Source organism: Triticum aestivum, chromosome 3A (assembly GCF_018294505.1).
Source record: "Triticum aestivum cultivar Chinese Spring chromosome 3A, IWGSC CS RefSeq v2.1, whole genome shotgun sequence".
Lineage (NCBI taxonomy): Eukaryota > Viridiplantae > Streptophyta > Magnoliopsida > Poales > Poaceae > Triticum > Triticum aestivum.
In genome coordinates, this window is record NC_057800.1 from 433,040,900 (window position 1) to 433,064,142 (window position 23,243).

Here is a 23,243-nt window from a genome sequence, read left to right on the forward strand (position 1 = left end):
CGCCAGGAGTTCAAATATATAAAAAAAATTCAAAAACAAATACTTGATTCAAAAGTTATGAGCCATTTAGCATTTCGCATGAAAAATAAAATGCAAGTTTTTAGTGGGAGAGAGATAGAACAAACAGCCATGCATGCAACATACTCTCTCGGTTTCAAAATATAAGTCTTTCTAGATATTCCAATAGATGACTACATAAGGAGCAAAATGAGTGAATCTACACTCTAAAATATATCTACATACATCCGTATGTTGTAATTCATTTAAAATGTCTAAAAAAACTTATATTTCGGAAGGAGGGAGTACTATCTATCCACTCTCTTACCTTTATGTAAAAGGCTGACACAAGTCGCATGCAAGGACAACTGCTACAGGACAATCTGACATATCACACGCTTTGTATTGTACTGTATTGACATTTTCCAGTGTAGTATTCAATAAACAATGCAAAAAAAAAAAACGTCATTAGCGCTCGGATCATGATGCATCAACGAGTGGCCGATGCAGGCACGGGAGGATAGATTTTTTGCTTTGGGCAGTGTTGTCCCTATGTAGGATAATGTCCTTTTCGTCCTATCCCCACTTCATCAGTGTGCTTAGTGTCGACGGTGTGCGTGTGGAGATTTGGCTTCGATTGATCATATTAGATTTGGTTGATTTTGATCTTTGATAGATCTATCTAGATTTGGACGGCGCTCATGGTCTTTTGTGTATTTGCGGGCCCTTTTCCAGCATTTTCTTTTGCATGGTCGTCATCAACTTGTGGTCTACATCAACAAATTAAGTCCCGAGCACTATTTTTACAAGCTCTTGTGTTTAAACAAGTTTGCTTTGTCAAGACATAGACTCAAAGGCGGCAACGAGCTTTGTTCACAGCGCGTAGCCGATGGATGGAGAAGGAAGAAGGCTTCAACATTCTAAGGATTTCAATGTATTTTTTCCATAGGAATGTATTTGTAAGGAGATGTAATACTTAATACATGTTCTTAGACTTTTCGGAAGAAAAAAACTAGTACATAGTCTATATATTTTTTAACGATTCGTACATAGTATTTCATATGGTATCACAAGCAAACATATATTTCTATGTCAGTTAGGACTTTGATTGAACCGACTGGTGCATGCAGTGCATTATATAAAGTATCTTCCATTAAGATGCACCCAATAAACAGTAAAATCAAAAAAATAGAAAGAAAAAAAATCCATGTTTTTTTGTGTGAGATGCCTGTGTGCATGAACTTCATGCAAAATTTTGTAAAGTTTGAACATCCGAGGAGCTCGTGGCAAAAAAAATCACGCGTGAACAGTTTGATTTTCAAAAGTTTCCCAGACACCCGAATTTTGTCTTCTTTTCCACGAGCTCCTCGAATATCCAAACTTCATCAAATTCTTGTATGGAGATCATGCAATTGAGCATCTCGCTTATTTTTTTTAAAATGTACTAGTTTTAGTGATTTTACTATTCATGCCTAGACTCATCTGAGCCCGGGAGCCGAATCACCGCATCTCAAGTAAGCCACCTAGTTTTTCCAGGCCCAAGATCACAAAACGCTTCTTTTAGAGCATGTGGTCTTGAGGTAAAAGAAGAATGTGTGCAGCAATATGAGCGTTCTGTGACAAGCTCTATTCTCCTTAATTAATGGATAAGACAAAGCTTGTGCTTTCATTCAACAAGAAAGAAAGAATGCGTGCTCTTCATAGCATTGTCATTTACAGATCAGAAAAAAAAAGACCATTGATATCGGCAACGATTCCCCAGAGAATACATACTGATGTCAAAAATGGCATCCTGTCCCGCTGACGACTGCTTCACCTTCTCTAATTTCTGAACCAGAAACCGAGAAGCAGGGTGTTGTTACTGATCCAAGGCTCAGGCTTATATTACATGAACAATATGCGCGGTTGGATACTTTGTTTCGCTACCCAGCGACCTATAGATTAGTCCTGCTCCAGCAAAAAAAAAAAGATAATATTGTATACTGAGGCCTGTTTGGTTTATAAGTCTTAGGACTTTTTTTAATCCCAACTTATAAATCTAAGTATCTAAAAAGTCCCTATCTATTTGGTTTCTAAGACTTAATATAATTAAAAGACCATATTACAACTATACGTTCTTATAAGTCCTTCCTTGAGAGTCTTATTTCATAAGTCTCAAATGCCCACTTTAAGTCTCTATAAGTCCCTTCTGTTTGGTTTAGATAAGACTTACGGAGACTTTTCCCCGCAAAAAAAAAGAGAGACTTATAGAGACTTTTTTAAGTCCCTAAGTCAATAAGTCCCCGAAAATAAACACCCTCTGAGTCTTTCAACCAATTCTGCAAGGTCCACACAATGTTTGTTGGTTTATTTCTGTTACATATCCGTAGACGTATACACAGATGGATCGATCTCCGTGCCTCACATTATACCCTCATCACCACAAAAATTGCTCCAAGGATATATCCATGCTTTCCACGGCAGTATGTGCACTCACGCCGACCAGCTGCATGCTTCCATTCTGCTCTTAAGCTCGTCTTGTCAAAGAGACTGAAAAGAATTATGTACAGCTAGGTATGCGCGAGAGCACGAGCGGGGTGTCGCTCTACGGCTCGGCTTTGCCTTTGGAGACGGACGGATCGGTCTCCGTGACCGAGGAATCGGAGTCGGCGTTGGGCGACTTGGAGACGGAGAGCACGAGCTCCTTCATGTCGGAGCTGGAGGAGCGGAAGTGCGCGAGGATCTTGCTGAACTTGGGCTTCCTCCGGGTGATGGCGATGGAGACGTCGTTGGGGAAGAGGTCCCTGAGCACGAAGGCGTGGAACATGGTGGTCACCAGCAGGCCGGCGACCGTGACGGTGGCAATGCCCGAGAGGCCGATGGACAGCGTCCGCGTAAGCACGTTGGTCACCTCCGTCGCGTACGTTATGGTCGCGATCGACGCGCCGGTCATCGGGAACGTGTACGCCCACCACGCCAGCGAGAACCGGAACCCTCTGAAGAAGTTGATCCGCACCGCCTGCTCATCACAGACACAAATCAGAATCGCTACAGATACCATATACTAAATACAGAGGAACGACGCCATGAGGTTTATTACGTGGGCACATGTGGGAACAAGTGGAGTCTGTTGGTTACGTACCAGTGACATGTAGAGGAAGAGCGCAATGAAATAGGCAATCCGGGCGCCGTTGTCGAACTCGCCGTTGATCTTGGCCCAGGCCATGGAGGCGACGCTGGGGGCGGCGACGAAGAGGAAGAAGACCGGGTGGAGCTCCTTGGGGAGCGTGACGTTGGTGGGGAGCCGCTGGTAGAGCGTGACGAACAGGACAATGTAGTGCGCGAGCCCGACGGCGAAGAAGAAGATGGGGCCCTCGCGGATGCCCATTTTGGCCCCCAGCAGCGCGCCGACAAAGTTGCCGACGATGGAGAGGTGGTTGGACGGGTTGGCCACCTTGGAGAGCCGGCGCTGGCCCCCGGACATCCACTGGCCGTAGATCTTGAGCTCCAGGCAGAAGATGGGCGCCATGAGCATGTACCAGACGCCGTGGTGCACCTGGGCCAGCTCCCGCGGGGCGCCCTGCACCAGGAAGAGGCAGGCGATCCATGGCGCGAAGAAGAAGTTGGCGCGTATAGGGTGGTGGAACTCGCGCCGGACCGCCTCGAAGTAGAAGACGATCTTGAGCAGGTAGATGCAGGACACCAGGCCCATCAGCGCCAGCGAGATGTACCACAGCGCGTGGGCCACCGCGAGGCTCACGTGCAGGAACACCGTCGGCGGCGCCGTCGCCAGCGTCTTCCACAGGATCGCCTGGCTGCTCACGCCCAGGACCATCCCGAAGGCGCTGATCGGGAACCGCAGCAGGAACGGCCACTGCTCGTCGTTCGGCAGCACCGCCACCTCCGTGGCCTGAAGAAAAAGAAAGACCCAACCGTTAGCCTTAGGTGAAGGTCGACTAGTCACTGACAGTTCATGGTCATGTCAGACCGTTGCTAACTACTTACCCTGAGGGTGTCGAGCTCGGGGCCTTCCAGGGCGTCGAAGTAGCGGTCGGTGCCCGGAACCTGGTCGGTCTCCTCGGAGATCTTGGAATGGTGGGAGCCGAGGTCCATGGGGTCCAGCGGCCGGCCGCGCAGGTTGGAGAGCTGCCGCTCAAGCCGGCCGGAGAAGGTCTTGAACGGATCGAACCTCTTGTCGCGCGTGCCTTCGGCCCTGCGCGCCCCGTCGTTGATCTGGGACGCATGGAGGATCGGCTGCGAGTGGAACCGCGTCTGCTGCAGCAGCCGCGGTGACTGCACCTCCACCTGCTTGGTGTCGGAGGGCGCCGCCGCCGCGTGCGCCTCGTTGCGGCGCACGGACGCCGCCCTGAACTGCGAGAAGTGGAGCCCCGACGGCGACGCCGGCATGCTGAGGGAAAGGGAGTAGGGTATCTGCGTGTCGTCGTACGCGCGCACAGGGGCAACTAGTGGTGGGGTCGCCGGCGCCTGGATGCTAATGACAGTGTCCTTGCTGTTCTGCTCGTTCAGGGCGGCGGGGGTGACGGCGTCCCGGCCGACGCAGTCGAAGCCGGCGATAGTCCGCGACGGAACCTGGATGAGCAGCGACGGGAGGTCTTCTCTGGACGACTGCTCGCTCAGCTGGCTGGCCATTTGGATTTGGACGTCTTTGTTGCCCAACTCCATACCGATCGAGAAACCTGCAGAATCATACACACACAGTAGCACTCCAGTTAGCAAAACATGCAGCGCTGCTGGAACATAGGAGTAATAGTGAAGCAGAAAGACATAATCAAGTATCGCAATACCAGATACACCAATTCGGCCGGAGCACGGCTGGGCATTCCCGTATGGCCACGCTTGCCATATCGATCCTAAATCCTAGTGCTAGTATGTTCTTACCTGGACTGGGCTAGTACTATGTGTTGGTGCGAGTCGTGAACGGTTCTGGTCTCCCTAATCAACAGGATAAGCGGATCGTTTGATATTTCCGTGCGCCCTCGAAGTGTTGCAGCTCGGCTCGGTGCGAGAGGTGCTGGATTTATAGAGCTAGCTTAGCTTGGCCCGGGTGGGAAAGCTCCAAAGCTAGCGACTCCCTTTCTGCACGCGCGCGGGAGCTGGAGCTGGTGGTGCCTGCCAGTGGAGCGGCAGAGCACGCCGCCGGCCGGCGACCGCGACGGCTCGGCGCTGGCCGCGGTTGCCATACATCGCGAAGGTTCGGTACGGTGTACCGCCAACGCCCGTCGCCGTCAGCCGAGGAGAAACTTGCCTGTTTCTCCTTGTCAAACTTTGACACTGCCTCCTCCTCCGCAATCCATGCGGCCCGATCGAGAAGATCTTTGCGATCTTGTTCTATGGTAGTACTACAGCACGACGGCATGCATCAAGACAGTGGAATGCGTACCTTTTTGCTTGCCGGCGACAGCGAGAGGAAGGTACGCATGTGTACTACGTATGAATATGATACGCACCAGAGTCCAAGCCAGGAGTGCTGCTTCAAAAAGGTGGCCCTTAGAATCCGGAGAAGTGGTCTGGCCTGGCCATGAGACCCGTGTGGAAACTGAACGTTTACTCATGGCCAGCTACGGTCGGACCGTCCAGTCGGACACGATGCAACATGTATCACATGGATACGATAAGGTTTTTGACTTGCGACGAGAATAATTCATGTTTGCGATCTAGAGCTAGCAGACAGTTAAGTAGAGGGACGCGTCTAGCGGGTGGCTGGCTGCCCACTAGCACTCCGTGGTGGCCGGCTGAAAAAGGTAAGTTTTTGTCTTTCTGACTCATATTAGAAAAAGTAAATAGGTGTGGACATATGTGAAAATGATAAATAATTATAAATTATCCATATGAACAGATATGAACGTATTTAATTTGTGTTTTCAGTTTTTTTAAAAATCATAACTTTTAAACCGCGCGTCGAAATTAAGATCCGTTTTCATTTTTGGAACCCTCGTGGCGTGCTCTTCGAAACTAGATCCCTCATGATTATGTTTTGACGAAAAAAAATTGTGCAATTTTCTTTCTGTTTTGTGCAACTGCCTAGTCGTCGGTGTGCAACTACCTGACAGGGATGTGCAACTTTTCTCCTATATTGTAAACATGCGGATTTCAATGATGGTGCAAAACTAACTCCTTCCAATGAGATGTGCAACTTCGTCTGTTACCCAGGCCAACTGCATAGTAGTTGATCTGCAACTTTTTCCTGTTCGTGGATGTGCTTCACTATTTGCTGCATCGGCCAACAACCTAACAATGGATGTGCAACTTCGTATACTACCACAGCCAACTGTCTAACTGTGATTTGCAACTTTCTCTTGTACCCCATGGATGTGTAGTTTTTCTGCTAGCACACGGCCCAAACCACCCCCTAGTGAGTTTTGCAACTTTAGCACTCTGTTTATATGCAACTTTTTATCATTCAACCGATGTGCAACTTTGTATATTGTCTGTGGCCAACTACCTAGCAGACTATGTGCAACTCTGTTTGTTGGTCCCGCCAATTAAAAATACATGTCCACAAATAGAGAGCGTAGGGAGTTGCACATTGACTAATAAGCAGTTGGCTTGAACAATAGACTAAGTTGCACATATCCCTTGCAGGGGAGGTGGGAGTAGGGTGTGCCAACAGTGAAAAACTATGCATCCACGAGTAGGGAGGAAGGTTGCACAACGACTACTAGGTAGTTGGTCGGAACAGTAGACTAGTTGCACCATATAGCACGAAAGTTGGCATCGAACAAATTTCGTTGAAACATACCCATGTGGGATCTAGTTTTAAAGATCTCATCACGAGAAATCCAACAGTGAAGATATATCTAAATTCCGACACATGGTTTGAAAGATAAGACTTTTTAAAAATTTTAAAAACCTGAAATAAATAGATATGGATCTGTTTTTCGTCATATGTGATAAGTCTGACCGCATTTAATGCTAGTAGTCAAATGCACTAGTAGACAATACATGTATGTATGCATGCGAATGACAGAACGGCCGTTCGTTCTCTCAACGAGCGCGCGTGCACTTTTAAGATTTTAGGTAAGTAGAGAGGCACGCTAGTCGGCAGTCACAGTCGGTCGACTATAGTAAACCGGTGCTTCCGTGCATTACCGGATCGGGCGTACCCTCCCTAGATGTCACCGGGAATCCCTTCCCAGCTGACTGGCAACACCTTGCTAGCTGCATCTATACTTGCCTGCATGAGAGGCAGCCTAGGCTAGCGATTCATAGCGTTAGCGTACACGTACTCTTTCTTGGCCGCATAGCATGAGCGCCATGCAACACCGAGCAAGCGAAACCGACAGAGTGACACGGCTAAAGGTACGCGAAAAAACCTCATCACTTTCTCCAGAAACCACGAACTCCAGCTAAAAGAACCAGCAAACAGATGGCAGCAAAGTAGCATGGGCACCACCATGGATTGCTGGATGCATCCATGTCCATGCATGCATGCAATTGCTAGTTCACCATCGTTTATGGATTTACCTGTTGGTCTTGAGAATTTGTTCAGGGATGAGACGTGCTGTGAAAACCCCAGCAAAAGCCAAAAAAGGAGATGTGTTTTGTGAAGGGTGAGACTAGTGGCGATAGGAGTAGATAGCAACCAAATAATGGAGGGTCGATGGAGGTGTGGTGGCTACAAGGGGCGCACTGGCTGTATATATAGAGGTAGGCCTAGGTAGATGGTGAGTGTATTGTATAGTCGAAAGCGGGACATGAATTGGTGGAAGGAAAAAAAAAAGGTGCTCGTACTACCTATTGTTGGAAGACAGAGTGGAAGCAGAAAGGTGGTGAGTCAAAGGCGCTCAAAGCGCGCGGTTGCCCGGTAGCCGTGTCTGCCTGCTCCTCGGGCCTAGATCCAGGCCCTCCCCTTTACCAGGAAAATTGTCGTTTTATTTATACCCTCGTTTGATAACTCAGTATTTTCTATGTATATTAACAATACTATAGTTTTTGAGAATACCATGGTTTTAATTATTAGAAAACTGCAATAATTTAACTTGTAGGTACAAGATACCACGGTTTTAACATTACAAAGAATTTTGAAGTATTGGGAAAACTACGGATCTGTTTGGTTAAAGCTTGCAAACACGCTCATTGCTAGCTAGCTAGACCTTGCGAGCTGATGAACGACCATGCACAAACTAGTACAACCATGCACTAGCTGAACAACCAATCTGAATGCACTATACATTAGCTCAATGTTACACTGATAAAATGGAGTAGGTCGTCGAAGTACATGCCAACACGTGCAATAAGGACCTGACCAGTCCATCACAACCTGGCAACTCTAGCGTACATAGCAAAACGAAATAAAATCCCAACACACATTCACTAGATGAGGATCTGGTAATGTAGGAGATTAGGAGGAGATGACTTCAAATCGGCGGAGGCTGGTTGGGAGCGAGTCACGCTCGTTCTTTTCGTGTTCTCAGTTTTAAAAAAAGAGGTTGGAGGTTCTTTTCTATTTACAGAGAAAATACCAAGGTTTTGGGCAAACTGTAGTATTAATATTGCAGTTTTTTGTGGCTGTCAAACAGCTCGCTGTAATTAAAACCATGGTATTCTCAAAAACTGTAGTATTGTTAAAATACATAGAAAATACTGAGTTATCAAACGGGGCCGCCTTAATCTGACCATTTTGCCTGCAAAACTTTCCACTTGTATGTGCTCATATGTTAAGATATCGATATTCTATTCATAGAAGGCAAGCTCTAAGCTTAGAGGTGACTAAGCATTTTTTTCTTCTTCTATCTTTGGTGGCAGTTTTGCACAACGTACGGAGGCGGCATCTATACCTTAGAGGCAGTCTTAATTAGGGCGTCTCTAACAGATACCTGATACCCGGAAAAAAATTATATGAGACCAGGTCTCATATAAATCAGATGAGACCCGCCTTGATGGATGACATGTGTCATTCACGAATCACAAAGCATCTAATCTCTCCCCACCTAATTTCAGGTGGGGGTGGGATAGATGCTTTGTGATTTGTGAATGCCACATGTCATCCATCAGGATGGGTCTCACCTGCTAACCCGTGAGACCTGGTCTCATAAATTTTTTTCCCCTGATACCCTATCCCAAAACTCCAAATTCTTCTCCCTATCCCATTTCCATAATTTTCTAGTCAAATTACCGTCACTCAGCTAGCAGGTCCTCTAAAATTTTATTTGTACTAGACAATTGCCCGTGCGTTGTAACGGGAGTATAAACATTGTATTTGATTAGCCCGTGACTGCACGTCTATCATTATATTGATGCGTTAATATCTTAGCAAGTTTTTGTACGCGACCGCCATGATTTACCTGTCATTTTATTGTTAAGCACTTATTTGATAAGAATTTAATGACTTGCCAAAAAAGTATGTTTTTATTTGGGTAAGTTGATAAAACATGAGACAATTGATTCCATTTTAGAAAGAATGGATGGGAGGAATAATTAGAGATGGGAGGTAAAAATCAAAGAGGAAAAGAAAAGAGTGAGACGTATATAAGGGAAGGTTGGACGAAAGAGAGGTGAAATGGAAACTTGCGTTCTTTTTAAGTAGTACTCCCTCCGTTCGGAATTACTTGTCGCAGAAATAGATGTATCTAGATGTATTTTAGTTTTAGATACATCTATATTCAAGACAAGTAATTCCGAACGGAAGGAGTATATATATAGAGAGATAAGCACTTATTTGATGAGAATTTAATGACTTATCAAATAAGTTATGTTTTCATTTTGGTAAGTTAATAAAACATGAAACAGTTTATAGGGAAAACTATTTATATTTACAATATCAAACATATAAAATATGAAATCACGTCTTCTGATGAATCTAATGAATATGTTTGACATTCTAGACATAAATGTTTTGTCCGTAAAGTTGATCAAATTTTATGAGGTTTGACTTTCAGAAAATCTACACACAACATTATCATGGAACGGAGGGGCAGTGTAAGTAAAACTAGTACTATTCCCTAGCTAATTATATACTCCGTGTACAGTATTACGCACAAGCCGATACAGACCGTGAGCGCTAGTTGCGGACAGCTAATTACACAGTAGTCTAGTGGGTGAAGAGTACATGCATGCCGTACGGTAGCACTTAACTACTACTAGCCTCGACGATGTTGATGGAGCAAGCGGACAAGAGAGAGGACGGCGGCGCAGGTAGTAAGTAGATGGAACAAATCCTCCGGATCGCAGCAGGCAGGCAGCAGAGGCCAAGATGAGCGCGTAAGCGACAAGGAAAGCACCCGATCCTTTCACCGTGGGTCGTTCACGTCCCCGTCCATCGTTCACATCCCGTAACCCCATAAAAAAAGCGGCGGCCGGCATCACCATGAAATTACTCGGGCAGGTCGTACCGTGGTACCACTACGTACCTGGCTAAGTAGTGCCGGGCCGCTACTCTCCAAAGCTCCCTGCCGTGCAACTTGTTTGACTGCTGCGCCTGCGCCTGCGGTGCCGACGGCGGCGGCGATCTTCCGAGCCCAACGCGTGCGGAATGCTATCGCGTCCGATGAAGCCGCGAGATGCGAAAGCAGCGACGACGATAAGGTTTTGATGTGACCGAGGAACAATGTGCCGCAGGCTTTCTCTGCTCGGCTATGGAGAGAGCTGGTGGCACTAGTGGTTCTCGCACTCTTCGCCCCCAAACAAGAGAAGCCGTGCTTTTATAGGGAGGCGATAAAGATTATACTAGGAGCGACGACGAGGGAAGGGAATTAATGCGCATGATTGTGAAAACATAACCTGCAGCCGGGAGGGGCCTAATCAGCCGAGGATTTTTTAGGTCGTGCACGATACCATGGTTTGTGCTGTGCGACATGGCACATGTTGTAGTACGACGTCAGTGGCCACCACTCATCCCTCCCGTCCCGCCGTCACACAGCCCAGTGGGCGACTTCGTGGGTGCCAATTGCCAACTAGGATCCATCCGTGGGTGGGTTCTACTCGGGCAGGTTGGTCACACCACAGCAGAATTTCCCAGCAGAGGGCTGAAAAGTCACTGCATCCAGATTTGATGGTCGATTCTGCGTCGTATAAGTCCGACGTTGCGGGTCGTGGCACTAAAAGTTTGTTCACTTGCACTTGCACTGTCGCGAGTGGGGGCATTGGGTTCGTCGCCAGGGGTATCAACCATGAGATGGACCAACGGATGCCTCCCAGCAAGATTATTCGTCTGATGGAACCCGTTCACGCGACGAGGATCCGATCTGTCATGCACCTACAAACAAAACAGAGATGCCCCTGAACTCCCCTGCCGGACAAATGCGTTTTGCTCATGGCTTAGCTTTATTTCATACTACTACCTGCGGCTCGTGCAGCCCACGCCAAAATTATATCCAGACAGCTGCTGCGCCTCAACGCATTTCGGCGAGAACCATCTAGCTCTAGGTTAGACTGACATTTCATCCCTAACCACAACTCATCCGCTAATTCTTCAACATCAATTGACTCGGACCTCTGCTCAGTTTCTTTCAAGCTTCATCCTGGTCATGGATAGATCAACTAGGTTCGAATCCATAAGCAATGACACTAATAAGACTCGCTTTTGCTACAACTCTGATGGGTTCCATTCCCTTAACCAAGCCACTGCCTATGAGTCGCCGGCTCATTCTTCAACAGGCACGCGGTCAGGGATCACTTTCCGTAACTAAACATAAGACTTGCTTCCAAGGCTCGGCGTTAGGGCGTGCGACGGGCATTCATTCCCGCACGGCGTGGCGGCTGCAGGGCTCGAGGCCAAGGCGATGGCCATGCCCTGGGTGGAGGTCACATCCCGTCGGCCACGCCCGCCGGCCAAGCACGCCGCATTCACTGCACGCCCCCCTCCGCCCGAGTGGTTAAGAGGCCTCTGCTTCAACTGCCTTTGCCCTCGACATCGCGCCATTGACTGTCGAGACCCTGTGGTCTGCAAACGGTGATTTCGCTCGGGCCACAAAGTGCGCTTCTACACCCACACTCCTCGGCCTCATCTGCGTTCGGGTGCTGCCAAGCTGCACAAGGCGCCTCCCCCGACGTCGCCCTCGCCGCTGCCGGCGACCTCGCCTCGTCCTCCCCAAGCTGGGCTCCCCCCACCGCCGCGTGTGTCGCTGCCGACGGCCCAGCCGTTCCGTCCCCAAGCTGCGATGGGCTCCTCTGCTGGCTCTTGGTCGGGTGACCACTCCACCCGCCCGGAGGTCTTCGTTGTGGTGCACAACACGCCGTCCATGCTGTTGGAAATCGCCCTGCTGGAATCCAACGCCGTCGTCGCCTGGTTCGACCGCGACCGCCATGCGTCCACCACCGAGATGGCGGCCTTCATCGCCGACAAGATTGGAGCTCTCCAGCCGGACGTCGTCGTGGTGCTGCATCACCCCGAGAAGTTTCTCGTGCGTTTCATCCACCGGCACCACGCCGAGCTTGCCGTCTCCCGCCGCGAGCTGGCGTTCGACGACACCAAGCTCCAGCTCCGCGCCTGGCGGCTCGAGGCGCACGCCGAGCATGTGGACATGCGACACCATGTCCGGCTCTGCCTCGAAGGCCTTCCCCTCTACGCTTGGGAGGAGCAAGCCGTCGCCAAGGCCATCGGCTCCGGGTGCTCCATTGACTACATCTTGCCTGCTTCCCAGTTGAAGACCCAAACGAAGGTCCTGGGGCTCTGTGCATGGACGCCGTGCCCAAGCAAGGTGCCGAGGGTGAGCTGGATCACTCTTCCCGCCCGCAACGGAGGTGCGCCGGTGTATGGCCGCAAAGGCTTGGAGCACCGCATTCTGGTGCATCTCGACATCCACGAGGACCCTCCTCTGGCAACATCGTCTCCAAGCCAAACCCTTGCCTGTACAACATTGTCAACGGCGATAAGCACATGAGGGACAGGCGCGAGAGAATTTCTCGCCCCGTGCAGCATGACAGCAGGGATAGAGATGATGGTGATGGTCGGGACCATGATGACGACCGCGATGATCACCGCGGACGAAGCGGGCGGGACGCTGCCAGGAGCGGCCAAAGCTTGGGTGCTCGACTCAGACGTAGCCTCTCTCGTGCTCCTCGTGATGGGCAGCGCGGGTCTAGCAGAGATGTCTGAGAGGATCGCCGTGGCAGGTCTGGCCGGGACGGGCGCCGTCATGCTGCCCTCACCGATCCGGCCGCTGATGCTGCCCTGCTGCTGGGTTTTGGCTCTGCTAGTGCCCCGGAGGCCATCGCCATGGAGCTGCTACCAATTGTCCAAGCAACTCCGGCCCCTGAAGATGATGGGCGCGGTCGGAGCCCCTCTAGGCAAAGGCGGCCAGCTGCGACCAGGCGCCTCTCCCAGGAGGCGCGCACTCCGCCCACTTCCCCGCCTCGCTCCCCGACGTCGGTCCTCTGGCCCTCCCCTACTTCCAAGCAGGACTCGGCCCGAGCTGCGAGGATGGCCCTTCAGGAGCGAAGCCCCGCCCTCATCGAGCTGTGCTCGCCGACGACCATGATGCGCCCGTTGATCTCCATCTCGCCGACGCGGCCTCCGGGGTTTGAACGCTCCCCGACTCCGCCTCTTCCTGGCATTGGAGAGCTCCAGCGCACGCCTACTCCGCCAAGAGCCCGTTTTGGGCATGCTGATGATACTCTACCTGAAGGAAATATGCCCTAGAGGCAATAATAAAGTTATTATTTATTTCCTTATATCATGATAAATGTTTATTATTCATGCTAGAAGAATAGCAAGCAAGTTGCTGCTCAGGAGAAGAAACCCAAGTCTGGACCTAAGCCTAAAACTGAGTGCTTCTACTACAAGCAGACTGGTCACTGGAAGCGGAACTGCCCCAAGTATTTGGCGGATAAGAAGGATGGCAAGGTGAACAAAGGTATATGTGATATACATGTTATTGATGTGTACCTTACTAGAGCTCGCAGTAGCACCTGGGTATTTGATACTGGTTCTGTTGCTAATATTTGCAACTCGAAACAGAGACTACGGATTAAGCGAACACTGGCGAAGGACGAGGTGACGATGGGCGTGGGAAATGGTTCCAAAGTCGATGTGATCGCAGTCGGCACGCTACCTCTACATCTACCATCGGGATTAGTATTAGACCTAAATAATTGTTATTTGGTGCCAGCGTTGAGCATGAACATTATATATGGATCTTGTTTGATGCGAGACGGTTATTCATTTAAATCAGAGAATAATGGTTGTTCTATTTATATGAGTAATCTCTTTTATGGTCATGCACCCTTGACGAGTGGTCTATTTTTGATGAATCTCGATAGTAGTGATACACATATTCACAATGTTGAAGCCAAAAGATGCAGAGTTGATAATGATAGTGCAACTTATTTGTGGCACTGCCGTTTAGGTCATATCGGTGTAAAATGCATGAAGAAACTCCATACTGATGGACTTTTGGAACCACTTGATTATGAATCACTTGGTACTTGCGAACCGTGCCTCATGGGTAAGATGACTAAAACGCCGTTCTCCGGTACTATGGAGAGAGCAACAGATTTTTTGGAAATCATACATACAGATGTATGTGGTCCAATGAATGTTGAAGCTCGTGGCGGATATCGTTATTTTGTCACCTTCACAGATGATTTAAGCAGATATGGGTATATCTACTTAATGAAATATAAGTCTGAAACATTTGAAAAGTTCAAAGAATTTCAGAGTGAAGTTGAAAATCATCATAACAAGAAAATAAAGTTTCTACGATCTGATCGTGGAGGAGAATATTTGAGTTACGAGTTTGGTTTACATTTGAAACAATGCGGAATAGTTTCGCAACTCACGCCACCTGGAACACCACAGCGTAATGGTGTGTCCGAACGTCGTAATCGTACTTTACTTGATATGGTGCGATCTATGATGTCTCTTACAGATTTACCGCTATCGTTTTGGGGTTATGCTTTAGAGACGGCCGCATTCACGTTAAATAGGGCACCATCAAAATCCGTTGAGACGACGCCTTATGAACTATGGTTTGGCAAGAAACCAAAGTTGTCGTTTCTGAAAGTTTGGGGCTGCGATGATTATGTGAAAAAGCTTCAACCTGATAAGCTCGAACCCAAATCGGAGAAATGTGTCTTCATAGGATACCCGAAAGAGACTGTTGGGTACACCTTCTATCACAGATCCGAAGGCAAGACATTTGTTGCTAAGAATGGATCCTTTCTAGAGAAGGAGTTTCTCTCGAAAGAAGTGAGTGGGAGGAAAGTAGAACTTGATGAGGTAACTATACCTTCTCCCTTATTGGAAAGTAGTACATCACAGAAACCGGTTTCTGTGACACCTACACCAATTAGTGAGGAAGCTAATGATGATGGTCATGAAACTTTAGAACAAGTTACTACTAAACCTTGTAGATCAACCAGAGTAAGATCCGCACCAGAGTGGTACGGTAATCCTGTTCTGGAAGTCATGCTACTAGATCATGATGAACCTATGAACTATGAAGAAGCAATGGTAAGCCCAGATTCCGCAAAATGGCTTGAAGCCATGAAATCTGAGATGGGATCCATGTATGATAACAAAGTGTGGACTTTGGTTGACTTGCCCAATGATCGACAAGAAATTGAAAATAAATGGATCTTCAAGAATAAGACTGACACTGACGGTAATGTTACTGTCTACAAAGCTCGACTTGTCGCAAAAGGTTTTCTACAAGTTCAAGGAATTGACTACGATGAGACCTTCTCACCCGTAGCGATGCTTAAGTCTGTCCGAATCATGTTAGCAATTGCCGCATTTTATGATTATGAAATTTGGCAGATGGATGTCAAAACTGCATTCCTGAATGGATTTCTGGAAGAAGAGTTGTATATGATGCAGCTGTAAGGTTTTGTCGATCCAAAAGGAGCTAACAAAGTGTGCAAGCTCCAACGATCCATTTATGGACTAGTGCAAGCATCTCGGAGTTGGAATAAACGCTTTGATAGTGTGATCAAAGCATTTGGTTTTGTACAGACTTTTGGAGAAGCCTGTATTTACAAGAAAGTGAGTGGGAGCTCTGTAGCATTTCTGATATTATATGTGGATGACATATTGCTAATCGGAAATGATATAGAATTTCTGGATAGCATAAAGGGATACTTGAATAAGAGTTTTTCAATGAAAGACCTCGGTGAAGCTGCTTACATATTGGGCATTAAGATCTATAGAGATAGATCAAGACGCTTAATTGGACTTTCACAAAGCACATACCTTGACAAAGTTTTGAAGAAGTTCAAAATGGATCAAGCAAAGAAAGGATTCTTGCATGTGTTACAAGGTGTGAAGTTGAGTAAGACTCAATGCCTGACCACTGCAGAAGATAGAGAGAAAATGAAAGATGTCCCCTATGCTTCAGCCATAGGCTCTATCATGTATGCAATGCTGTGTACCAGACCTGGTGTGTGCCTTGCTATAAGTCTCGCAGGGAGGTACCAAAGTAATCCAGGAGTGGATCACTGGATAGCGGTCAAGAACATCCTGAAATACCTGAAAAGGACTAAGGATATGTTTCTCGTATATGGAGGTGACAAAGAGCTCATCGTAAATGGTTACGTTGATGCAAGCTTTGACACTGATCCGGATGATTCTAAATCGCAAACCGGATACATATTTACATTAAACGGTGGAGCTGTCAGTTGATGCAGTTCTAAACAAAGCATCGTGGCGGGATCTACATGTGAAGCGGAGGGGTCCAATGAAAATCTTTTGCGACAATACTGGTGCAATTGCCTTGGCAAAGGAATCCAGATTTCACAAGAGAACCAAGCACATCAAGAGACGCTTCAATTCCATCCGGGATCTAGTCCAGGTGGGAGACATAGAGATTTGCAAGATACATATGGATCTGAATGTAGTAGACCCATTGACTAAGCCTCTTCCACGAGCAAAACATGATCAGCACCAAGGCTCCATGGGTGTTAGAATCATTACTGTGTAATCTAGATTATTGACTCTAGTGCAAGTGGGAGACTGAAGGAAATATGCCCTAGAGGCAATAATAAAGTTATTATTTATTTCCTTATATCATGATAAATGTTTATTATTCATGCTAGAATTGTATTAACCGGAAACGTAATACTTGTGTGAATACATAGACAAACAAAGTGTCACTAGTATGCCTCTACTTGACTAGCTCGTTAATCGAAGATGGTTATGTTTCCTAACCATAGACATGAGTTGTCATTTGATTAACGGGATCACATCATTAGGAGAATGATGTGATTGACATGACCCATTCCATTATCTTAGCACCCGATCGTTTAGTATGTTGCTATTGCTTTCTTCATGACTTGTACATGTTCGTATGACTATTAGATTATGCAACTCCCATTTACCGGAGGAACACTTTGTGTGCTACCAAACGTCACAACGTAACTGGGTGATTATAAAGGTGCTCTACAGGTGTCTCCAAAGGTACATGTTGGGTTGGCGTATTTCGAGATTAGGATTTGTCGCTCCGATTGTCGGAGAGGTATCTCTGGGCCCTCTCGGTAATACACATCACTTAAGCCTTGCAAGCAATGCAACTAATAAGTTAGTTGCAAGATGATGTATTACGGAACGAGTAAAGAGACTTGCCGGTAACGAGATTGAACTAGGTATTGAGATACCGACGATCGAATCTCGGGCAAGTAACATACCGATGACGAAGGGAACAACGTATTTGTTATGCGGTCTGACCGATAAAGATCTTCGTAGAATATGTAGGAGCCAATATGAGCATCCAGGTTCCGCTATTGGTTATTGACCGGAGACGTGTCTCGGTCATGTCTACATTGTTCTCGAACCCGTAGGGTCCACACGCTTAACGTTACGATGACAGTTTCATTATGAGTTTATATATTTTGATGTACCAAAGGTTGTTCGGAATCCTGGATGTGATCACGGACTTGACGAGGAGTCTCGAAATGGTCGAGACATAAAGTTCGATATATTGGACGACTATATTTGGACACCAGAAAGGTTCCGGGTAAGATTGGGACAATACCGGATCACCGGGAGGTTATCGGAACCCCCCGGGAGGTATACGGGCCTTATTGGGCCTTAGTGGAAAGGAGGGGAAAGGAGCAAGGGAGGGGGCGCTCCCCCAAGCCCAATCCGAATTGGGAGGGGGCCGGCTCCCCTTTCCTTCCTCCCTCCTTCCTCTTCCTTCCCTCTCCTACTCCTAATAGGAAAAGGGGGAGTCCTACTCCCGGTGGGAGTTGGACTCCCCCCCTTGGGCGCGCCACCCTCCTTGGCCGGCCCCCTCCTCCACTCCTTTATATACGGGGGCAGGGGGGCACCCCAGAGACACAACAATTGATCATTGATCTCTTAGCCGTGTGCGGTGCCCCCTCCACCATAATCCTCGATAATATTGTAGCGGTGCTTAGGCGAAGCCCTGCAACAGTAGAACATCAAGATCGTCACCACGCCGTCGTGCTGACGGAACTCATCCCCGACACTTTGCTGGATCGGAGTCCGGGGATCGTCATCGAGCTGAACGTGTGCAAAAACTCGGAGGTGCCGTAGTTTCGGTGCTTGATCGGTCGGGCCGTGAAGACGTATGACTACATCAACCGCGTTGTTATAACGCTTCCCCTTCTGGTCTAGGAGGGTACGTAGACAACACTCTCCCCTCTCGTTGCTATGCATCACCATGATCTTGCGTGTGCGTAGGAATTTTTTTGAAATTACTACGTTCCCCAACACTACCGACTGGGCTTGCTGCTTTGATCGCCCCAGTCCAGGATGCTGCTGTTGTGCTGCCTTCACAGTTGTTTGTTGTGCGCGAGCCGGTGCTGCTGGAGCGGGTCTCCTCGCTGTGCAGCCCGCAGCCTCCACCCGCTGTATCTCCTCCTAGGAACTTGCAAACTCGCCCGAAGACGATAGGTGGGCTGAAGATTTGCAACAGCTCTGGGGCATCTCGCTTCAGCGTGTGCGGTGCCCGTACGTCCGTCCCGAGGTTGTACCAGCGGCTAAAATGGCCGAACGGCTGGTATGCCGGAGTCTGGGCATGACCAAAGATGGAGAAGATTTTACTGAAGCCACCCTTGCTGCTTTCTCACTGAAATTCAAAGAGCAACTGACCCCAGAGATAATTGTGGCCATGCGTGATTTCTTCCAGCTGGACAATGGCACTGTCAACACAGTGGAAGACGCCCTCATTGGGCATGGAGGAGAGTCAACAATGGAACCTACCGCTGCTGGTACAGGCGAGCAAGAGGCTACAATTTGAAGAAAACTGCTTGTACTGCCTCTGTAGGGTCGTCTAGTTTTCCCATGTTAGTGCTTTAGATTGCATTTCCTGTAAGGGGTCCTTGCCGTGTGTGGCATGGGACTTGCTACTTGTTAGCAGTACTGGCTTTATGCCTTGCCTTAGTTGCTTCGACCCCAAGTTGTATTATGCTATCAGAATGTATCCTGAGAATCTCTATGTTTCCCATGCATGAGCAACCTATCAACATTGTGAGTTGGAACGTGAGAGGGGTAAATTGCCCAGACCGCAGGGCTACTGCTAAGGCAATAATCAAGGGCACCTCATGTCACCTTGTCTGCCTCCAAGAAACAAAGATCAACTCCATCGACATGTTCATTGCGGCTTCCATTGGCAGAAATAGGCTTCGTGGCTTCGCACAACGGCCGGCTGAGGGGACCCGTGGTGGCATCCTCTTGCTTTGGGATCAAGGCCTCCTGGAGGTCTCTGACATTGCCACATCTTCTTATTGTCTGTCGGCCACGGTACGCATCCGGGATACTGGAGCTACATTCAAAACCACTTCGGTGTATGGTCCTGCCGACTCGGCGTGCAAGGATGCCTTTTTTGCAGAGCTCCTCAGCCACAAGCCGCTGCCGGGAGTCGCCTGGTTGGCCTCAGGTGACTTCAATCAAATTTATCGTGCTAGGGACAAAAATAAGAGAAACGTGAACACAAGTAGGATCAACCGCTTCCATGCGATGCTGCAGTCTTGTGAGCTTAAGGAAATCCATCTTCAGAACAAGCGCTTCACCTGGAGTAACGAGCGATCCAATCCAACCCTGTGCAAGCTAGACTCTTTCTTCTACAATGTAGAGTGGGACACCACATACAACACCCACGTTCTCCACACGCTTTCATCCTCCTTGTCGGACCACTACCCGCTGCTCCTGGCAGATGACAAAGGACCCAGACGTCCCCGCTCCTTCAAATTTGAAAACATTTGGGTCTCCTTGCCTAGGTTCGTTGAGGTGATCCAAACGGCCTGAAACGAGCATGTGCCCCACTCAGAGCCCTATCAAGTCCTTCATCATAAGCTCAGAAAAACTGCCCTCCACCTTTCGGAATGGAGTAGAAAAATGTTCTCGAAGGCCAACGTCCAACTCCATGCGGCTCTGTTGGTCATCCTTCGGTTGGACATTGCTCAAGAGACGCGTCTCCTCTCCCCCGCCGAGTCCGACCTTCGGGCTAGACTTAAAACGGCGAGTCATTAGCCTGGCGGTCCTTCAGAGAGCTAGGAAGAGCCAGTGTGCGAGGGTGGCCAACCTCAAAGAAGGGGATGCGAACACAAATTTTTTCCATCGCCGTGTCAATGACAGGAGAAGAAAAAACCATATTCACCACATCAAACAGTCTCACGGTTGGGTGACTGAGCATGGGCAGAAGGAAACAATCATCCACGACCACTTCTCCGAGGTCATGGGCGGATTGGAACCAATAGTAACGTTGTGACGCCCTCGATTTGACCGTACACTAATCATACACGCAAACGTGTACGACCAAGATCAGGGACTCACAGGAAGATATCACAACACAACTCTACAAATAAAATAAGTCATACAAGCATCATATTACAAGCCAAGGGCCTCGAGGGCTCGAATACAAGAGCTCGATCATAGACAAGTCAGCGGAAGCAACAATATCTGAGTACAGACATAAGTTAAACAAGTTTGCCTTAAGAAGGCTAGCACAAACTGGGATACAAATAGAAAGAGGCGCATGCCTCCTGCCTGGGATCCTCCTAAACTACTCCTAGTCGTCGTCAGTGGCCTGCACGTAGTAGTACGCACCTCCAGAGTAGTAGGAGTCGTCGTCAATGGTGGCGTCTGGCTCCTGGGCTCCATCGTCTGGTCGCAGCAATCGGGTATAGGAAAGGGGGAAAAGGGGGAGCAAAGCAACTGTGAGTACTCATCCAAAGTACTCACAAGCAAGGAGCTACACTACATATGTATGCATTGGTATCAAATGGAAAAGGGGTAACATATGTGGACTGAATTGCAGAATGCCGGAATAAGAGGGGGATAGCTAGTCCTATCGAAGACTACGTTTCTGGTAACCTCCATCTTGCAGCAGAAGAAGAGAGTAGATGGTAAGTTCACCAAGTAACATCGCATAGCATAATCCTAACCAATGATCCTCCCCTCGTCGCCCTGTGAGAGAGCGATCACCGGTTGTATCTGGCACTTGGAAGGGTGTATTTTATTAAGTATCTGGTTCTAGTTGTCATAAGGTCAAGGTACAACTCCAAGTCGTCCTGTTACCGAAGATCACGGCTATTCGAATAGATTAACTTTCCTGCAGGGGTGCACCACATTTCCCAACACGCTCGATCCCCTTTGTGTGGACACACTTTCCTGGGTCATGCCCGACCTTGGAAGATCAACACGTCGCAGCCCTACCTAGGCACAACAGAGAGTTCAGCATGCCGGTCTAAACCCTATGCGCACAGGGGTCTGGGCCCATCGCCCAATGCACACCTGCATGTTGCGTGGGCGGTCGGTTAGCAGACCTAGCAACCTCCATTACAAAGGATGTTGCGTTACGCGGTCCAACCCGGCGCGCGCCGCTCAATCGCTAACGTCACGAAGGCTTCGGCTGATACCACGATGTCGAGTGCCCATAACTGTTCTCGCGTAGTTGGTTAGTGTGTATAGGCCAGTAGCCAGACTCAGATCAAATACCAAGATCTCATTAAGCGTGTTATTTTGAAGTAACCGCGAACGCCGACCAGGGCCATGCCAACCTCTCTCCTAGGTGGTCTCAACCTCCCCTGTCGCTCTACCACAAGTAACAGTCGGGGGCCGTCGGGAACCTAGGCCCACCACTACCTGGGTGGAACCACCTGTCCTTTCAGCTCCCACACCGGAATCACTCGCGGGTACTCAACGAGCCGACCCGACTTTAGTCACAACATGTAATATGTACTAAGTATATTGTATATACCCGTGATCACCTCCCGAGTGATCACGGCCCGATAGTATAGCATGGCAGCCAGACAAGAATGTAGGGCCACTCATGATAAACTAGCATCCTATACTAAGCATTTAGGATTGCAGGTAAGGTATCAACAGTTGTAGCAACAATGACAGGCTATGCATCAGAATAGGATTAACCGAAAACAGTAACATGATACACTACTCTAATGCAAGCACTAGAGAGAGTAGGCGATATCTGGTGATCAAGGGGGGGGGGCTTGCCCGGTTGCTCTGGCAAGAGAGAGGGGTCGTCAATAGCGTAGTCGATCGGGGCACCAGCAGCAGCGTCAGCCTCGTAATCTACCAGAGAGAAGAGGGGGAAGAAACAATGAATACAATGCAAACAGATGCATAACGATGCATGACATGACAAGTAGCGGAGCTAGGGGTGCCCTAACGCGGTATGTGGTGATACCGGTGAAGGGGGGAAACATCCGGGAAAATATCCCCGGTGTTTTGCGTTTTCGAACAGATGAATCGGAGGGGGAAAGTTGCGTGTTTGCTATGCTAGGGATGTGGCGGACGAACGGGCTGCGTATCCGGATTCATCTCGTCGTTCTGAGCAACTTTCATGTACAAAGTTTTTCCATCTGAGCTACGGTTTATTTTATATTAATTTTAAAAGGATTTTATCATTTTGTAGAATTAACAGAATTAATTTAATCCTAAACGCATTGATGGCGTCAGCATGACATCAGCGGTCAGCTTTGACCTTTGACTAGTCAAGCTGACGGGTGGGTCCCGTTTGTCATTGATTGGGACTAACTAATCAGGATTAACTAGATTAATTGAACGATTAGATTAATTAATCACAATTAATTAAGTTAATTAATTTAATTAATTAAATAAATAAATTATATTTTTATAAATTTTTAATATTTTTTTTAAAAAAAATCTTTTTTTATAACTGTTCTGGGTCGGGCCCCACTTGTCATTGGCCCTAAGGGCCATAGTGGGTTTTGCGCTAGCTTGCTCCTGGAGCGGGTGCTGGGCACCCGCCCAGGTCGACAGGGAGGAAACGGCACTGCGCGCCGGCGGCCACTGCGATGAGCAGCCGCATCGACGCAAGGGGCCGGGGCTGCGTGCCGGCGCGGCACGGCAGCAGGGCCGCGCGAGG

At 48.3% G+C, this 23,243-nt stretch overlaps 1 protein-coding gene across 4 annotated transcripts; it reads right to left on the reverse strand.

Annotated features, from left to right (window-relative positions):
* Positions 1–2,323: 2,323 nt before the first annotated feature.
* LOC123061527 (S-type anion channel SLAH2) lies at positions 2,324–10,595 on the reverse strand. 4 transcript variants are annotated; one of them, XM_044484660.1, is made up of 4 exons: positions 10,347–10,595; positions 3,982–4,673; positions 3,119–3,886; positions 2,324–2,995 (listed from the first exon to the last, which is right to left on the reverse strand). In XM_044484660.1, exons 2-4 carry the CDS (start codon positions 4,657–4,659, stop codon positions 2,582–2,584), a joined length of 1,860 nt encoding a protein of 619 aa, XP_044340595.1. In that variant the 5' UTR covers positions 4,660–4,673; positions 10,347–10,595; the 3' UTR covers positions 2,324–2,581. The 4 variants fall into 4 exon arrangements, with proteins under 4 accessions (XP_044340595.1, XP_044340596.1, XP_044340594.1 ...); XM_044484661.1 differs by lacking the exon at positions 10,347–10,595 and adding an exon at positions 7,462–7,591; XM_044484659.1 differs by lacking the exon at positions 10,347–10,595 and adding an exon at positions 4,876–5,639.
* Between the last annotated feature and the right edge of the window lie 12,648 nt (positions 10,596–23,243).

Coding starts and splice junctions, on each gene's coding strand:
- LOC123061527 (XM_044484660.1), bottom strand. CDS start 4,659: ATGGAGTTGGGCAACAAAGACGTCCAAATCCAAATGGCCAGCCAGCTG. Junction 3,887..3,981: donor CCGAGCTCGACACCCTCAGG/GTAAGTAGTTAG, acceptor CTTTTTCTTCAG/GCCACGGAGGTGGCGGTGCT. Junction 2,996..3,118: donor TCTTCCTCTACATGTCACTG/GTACGTAACCAA, acceptor TGTGATGAGCAG/GCGGTGCGGATCAACTTCTT.